Source organism: Arachis ipaensis, chromosome B01 (assembly GCF_000816755.2).
Source record: "Arachis ipaensis cultivar K30076 chromosome B01, Araip1.1, whole genome shotgun sequence".
Lineage (NCBI taxonomy): Eukaryota > Viridiplantae > Streptophyta > Magnoliopsida > Fabales > Fabaceae > Arachis > Arachis ipaensis.
The window spans coordinates 134,319,052-134,325,306 of NC_029785.2; the positions used below are offsets into that span (position 1 = coordinate 134,319,052).

General features: G+C 32.0%; 1 protein-coding gene across 1 annotated transcript; it reads right to left on the reverse strand.

Moving 5' to 3' along the window:
- On the reverse strand, positions 626-2,189 carry LOC107640712. Its single transcript, XM_016344216.2, has 3 exons — positions 2,080-2,189; positions 1,451-1,834; positions 626-1,170 (listed from the first exon to the last, which is right to left on the reverse strand). Exons 1-3 carry the CDS (start codon positions 2,086-2,088, stop codon positions 787-789), a joined length of 777 nt encoding a protein of 258 aa, XP_016199702.1. The 5' UTR covers positions 2,089-2,189; the 3' UTR covers positions 626-786.

Below are 6,255 nucleotides of genomic sequence, written 5' to 3' on the forward strand. Positions count from 1 at the left end.
TATATCAAAAAAAATGTTAGATATTTTTTGGAATATTGAGAATTTAGTAGTGAATATAGGTTGCGCTGGCTGTGGCAGATTTTGTGCGGCTACAGTGGCAGTAAGGTGCAGAAATTTCGCAGAATTTATGTTCTTTTTAGGAATGGGATTGTTTATTATTGACTTATTCTTGCGATGAAAGGAGAATAATTCCTCACCTTAGGTTGCTTAGTTCCCAAACTAGAGAAAGTTAAAGTATGGACATCATCATTACTTACACACATCTTTCTCGTGTCATTGACTTGTTTCCCATCTATACTTAGAAAGTATATATGTGCTTCTTATTTTCGATTTTCTAGTTGTATGATCAATCTTATTTTGTCGTCTAATTTTAGTTCAACACTTGGAATTCTAAATATGAGCAGTGCTATTAAAGGACCGTTGGCTAAAATGAAAATAGTACTATTCAGTTTTACAAGTTTTGTTGTTATTTTGAAATTTAGTTGTTTGGGGTAAGTCAAAAGCAGAATTTAACCAGTAGCACATTATTATTATGACCATAGGATATGATATGTAAAAAAATGTACAGACCATAACTTGGAATTGGGAATCACGTGATGCCATTAAGACAAAACCCCCGACCAAGTGATTAAAAAAAAAACACTTCAATTTCTCGAGAGTTTGAACAACATGAGTAGTCGAGTCAAAATTATGATATCATAAAATTAATACTAGTAATTAGAAGTAATCTCTTTAATTATTCCCCATTATTGTTGGGGCATAAAAGTGGTAATTAAAAGAAACTAATTAACATAGAGGAGATCTATGAGGAATGCCTTTTCTCCTACTGATACTGGTGGCCATGTCTTCATCCGAAACTTTGTTGGTGCTGGAATTTGTCATTAGCCTTGCACACACCTTCCATCCACTCCTCTTCTTCCTCACTATGTTCTGATCAGTACTGCAACCCATGCTCATGTTCTCTGATCCTGATGACGAACCCCATGAATAGCAAGAACTCATTGGCTCATCACTGTCCACAATTGTTGATGATGAACCTCCAGTAGTTGTCATCTCCTCCTCCCCCATCTCCTGAATTTGTGGGATCAAGAAGTCTGGACCTAGCTGTAGGGTCTTGCATGTCCTTAAGTATGGTGATAGATCCTTGTAGTGTTTCAGCACAAATTCCACCTACACACATTATTATTGGTAATTCATTCATTCACATCTTAATTAAATCACAATTTAATCAAATTATTTAACGATTCTCAACTATTAACTTCATGTAAAGACAACTGCATGTGAATTTTGACTATATACAAACCCTAACAAAGTGCAAATACATAAATACAATTAGGTAAAAACTCAGGTGCAGTTGAGAGTCGTTGACTGATTTGACTAAATTGTTATCTAATAACTTTCAACTATCAACTTTACACGAAGATAACTGCAACTGAGTTTTGTAGGGTACCTTGCATGAAAGAGAGCAATGAATAAAAGGCTCTTGAAGGCTACGGTCACAGGAAGTGCAGTAATTGCCGGAGGATTTGAATTGGCGGTTCTGAGGCCTGTTCTTGATGAAGACAACTTTGGCGCTGTTAATGGTGTAAGGTTGGACGTTGGAGCAGTCAATGAGTTTCTGAAGATCTTCTAATCTGACGACGTCATGGTAAACGTAACGGCGAACCTGAAGAAGCCTATGGAAGCGGTGAGAAGGGAAGCAGTGTGGACATATGCTTATGCAGCAATCCAAGCAGCACACGTTCTTCTCGTTCTTCTTCGCCTTCTCATGGTACGAACATCCCACAAAGAACTTCTCTCTGTATAGTGCTTCCAACCATGCAGGCTTGTATCCCTATTCAATTCAACACATATCTCATTAATTCAAACTATATATTACAGTTCCAATGAAAACTCCAGTACAGTTGCCTTCACGTGAAGTTTATAATTAAGAATCGTCAGATGATAATTTAGTCAAACTTGTCAAATCATCTGACTATTCTTAAATATCAGGTTCACATGAAGATAACTGCACGTGAATTTACACTTACAATTCAATTACTAATTAACAAGATAGGGATGGAGAATTATTCACACTACCATGATCATCAAATTATAAGGTGTGTGATCAGAAAGATAGAGGACAAAGAGAAGGAGGTGAGCAGCAGTGAGATAAAGAGGTATTTATGGAGTGGAGGTTCACAAGAGATTCATTTTTATATTTATAGGGTAAATAATAAGAGGCTTATTATGATATGATATCATAAATTAAAGAAACAATTAAGGTAAGAAATTAGGGGGAACGTGGGCGCTGTTTCTGTGTCTCCCATTCTCTCTAAAAATTAATTAAACTATTAATACTATTCTCTCTGCTCTCATCTCCTTGGCTTAAGAGCTCTATTCCTAAACAAATTAAACACTATTCTCTCTCCCTAAACAAGCTCCAATTCCAATACTCACTACTTATTTTATGTTTATTAATAATCCTCACCTCCTTGGCTTTGATTCAATATATGCCTTGGAAACAAAACTAACCAGTTGCTAATAGCAACTTGCTTTTGGACTTTGAAATATCATTTTTATTTTCTTTTTGTGGTGTGCAACTAATACAGTGCTGTCACATACCTACCTATATACCTCAACTCCTATATTAATACTAATTTTAGTCTTTTATGTAGGCGTTTTTTTAAAGGTGTTACTGCTGTAATTTTATTTTATTTTCTCTCTTACATGATTTCATATTGCAAATCTTTGATCCAAGTCATTCGGCACATGTTACCTCTCATATTAGAATTTGAATCCAAAGTTTGTAATGGAAGAAAAAAAATAGAATGGTGGAAGAAAAATTTTTATTTTTACTTGGTGATTAGATCTACTTAATGAGGTTAATAATAATAATAATAATAATAGTGTAGTGTAAATGGAATCATTGAATTTGCCTTATTAATAATACTTTAAGGAGTCGGTTAGTTGCTTAGCAGAAATTTAATTAAAATTAAACAAAACCAGACATTTTAGTTGACAAAGCACAACAGAACTTGGAGTCATCCCCTTTTTCTCCAAACACCTTTTTTTTTTCCTTCAATTTCCTTTGTGCTAATGTTAGATTTCTCTACATCCCTGATAACTGATCACTACCTTATTAGCTTATTGCATAAATCATACTTCAAAGCTAAGCAATGAGATCAGACCATAGAGATATACATACAGCACTTAACTTCCCTTTAATTTGATTTCAGAATTTCAAATTGACTTATTATTATGTTACAAAAATGTTTATTTTTTTGTTTTTCTGCCTTTATTAATAAGTAGTAAAAGTTAAAATGGTTCTGTCTAAGAACTATCTAAAGAAGAATAAGGCAACCCTATCATCAAGTAATTTCATGAAGGGATAAGGACATATATGTATATATATATATAGAAGCAGTTTGGCAGTTTCAAGAAGACTAAAGTAATAATATTATTGAGCATAGTTCAATTCTAACTTAAAATTGAAGAAAGTTAGTTAATTGGACAACAATTCCGACCAAGCTGTTCACTACTATATACTCCTGGTATTGATTATGACATTAACTCAAAAATACATGTTTATTATTATGACTATGTAACATACAAAACGCCTTATCAATCATATCATGCATGAAATGTTGCTTCTGCTAACAACTAATAACAACCATTTGGTGGGACCAATAATATAGGAATTGAATTCAAAATAAAATTATTAAGAGAAAAATGAATGTTATAGTGGTATATATGTGGTGTGCATATGGAATGACAGAATGGGCTAAAGAGGCAGAGCAAAAATCTGGAAACAAGACATGAATCATATGAAGTCCCATGTTTTTTGGGGAATCAAATGTGGCCAACATTAAAATCTAAATAGTCCATCAACCACTCCACTAAATAGTACAAATCACTAAGCAAGTCAATAATTAACTGCATTAGTAGTGGTAACAAACAAGCATTTGAGTGGACAAGACAGGCACAACTCATTAAGCACTACTAGCCATCAAAATTAATGACACAAATTGTTTAATGGCTTAATTTAGTGCTAATTTTGAGGAGCTTTGCTTGTTGTGTTGTGACTTTAGACTCTAATAACCAAGACTTGGTCTTGGGCTCTGAAATACTAATAGCCGTATAGTATAGGAGATTTTCATCTTTGTGATTTTCCCTTTTTACCCTCCCTCCTTTACCTTGCCCACATGGTTTTTGTAGATCCTGTTCACGTGATCCTTAACCTTGGCGTGAGAGCTGACTATATATGCTTAGTGTCACTTTTGGACTTTGAGTAAATGAAGTTTATTCATCAGTTTAATTTGTCTTTGAATGTTCACCATATATATATATATAGCTCCTAAGCTTAGCTTTCACCACTATTCATTATTCTAAACTCAATTTGAGGCTGCTGCACAGTTTTATTATCACTATTACTTTGAGAATACAGAACCGACTTTGTAAACAGTTAACTTTTTAAAATATTCAATTTTATTTTAAAGGAAAAAAGTTGTAATAGATCTGTTAATAAAGTTTTGTCAGTAATATTTGAAGAAGAATAAGAGAATAAGAATGCTTTCAGAAGTTTTATACTGTTAAAAGGATATTATTATAAAATTGTAAACTTGAAATAGTATACTTATATATATAGTATTGATGTATCAATTAACATTGGTGCACACATATTTAATTTCTTGGTATAGTTCAACAAAATCGTTAATAACAATTATGAAAATCCCTCTATCGTATATTTTGAATTTTTTTTATGCCTATCTGTGTTCCCATTTTCCTTTTTTACTTTAGCACATGCATAAAAAAGAATTCAAATAAAGTATCTAACCCAATGCTTGGTAGAGAAAGAAAACAAAAAGTATTTACTGCAAAGGACATAATAACTCTAGAGCCATGATTTATGCAGCAACAAAAGTCATACTAATTCAAAAATGTGGATCGTCAAACTTTTGCAGTCTCAATTCGTTTTACTGCTGTGAGTTCATCTTATGATAAACAAATGTCCCATATAGTGTTCCTTTATTAATATAATTAGAAATGTCAGGGATTAATATTATTTTTAGTATAAAAAATTTAATTAATGTTAATTTAAATATAAGATAAAAACAAGGAGAAAGTGTTAATTATCTAATATTTTAAACTTAGTTTATCTATTTTTATTTGAAGTATTTATTTAAAAGTTATTAGACTTTATTCCAACACCGTAACAAGTCTAACATAAGCTGTGTTTGTTCACAGAGACAAGATACTGAGACAAGACACAGGGACACAGAGACACAAAATCGTGTTTGATAGGAAAGATATGGATAGAGATAATGTGTCCAAAGACATTAAATTAGTGTATTTTGTGTCCATTCTAATAGGAAAGACGCGGAGACACTAACAAAAGACAACTTATTTTTTATTTTTTCTTTCATTATTTTTGTTAATTTTTTATAATTATATTTTACATCTCAAATATTTTGAATGAAAAAAAATAAGAATAAATTAAATTTTTATAATTTGTTCTAGTTTATTATCAAATAGAATACAAAAATATAAAATTTTGTGTTTTTATTGATTAATGTCTTATCCTATTCTATTTTTAGTGTCTTATGTTCTCAGAAACAAACACATTAGTTGAAGTTAAGGGGGAAAATATATTAAATAAATTTTATGAACCGTCTTTAATTTAGAAATTAAATAGATAAAAAAAATTACATAAGCGTGTCAGGCCACTAAAAACTGCAGGAACTTGATCCTAATGATGATGAACTATGAACCTCGTAACTAGAAATCCATAATTAATGGGAGTGATGAATGGACTTTTTAAGTTTTAACCATAACTCCAGAACAGTTTCAATGAAATCAGCACCGACCAACAGAAGCAGGACACTGCATCTGAATGCTTAATATCTTAGCACTCCAAAGCAAAATATAGTGTGTAGATTTTTACAAACTCTACGTTAACAGAAAAAAAAAATGATGGAAGAAAAGAAAAGAAAAGAATTGTCACCCCCACGTGCCACGAAAAGCAGAATGGTATCTATGATCCTAACAGTAACAGAGGACCTCACGTGCAAGGTATCCAAGAACCTTACAAATTTTAACATTTATGTTAATGGACTCATCGTCCCCTTCTCCTTAAACCCAACTTCTCTAGTGATTATAAATCATAGAATAATTTTAGGCACATAATTTAATGTATGTACATGATTACATTAATTCTCCCGGTGAGAATTTATTTACAGAACTACAGATGAAAACTAACGTCCAGTTAATTTTATA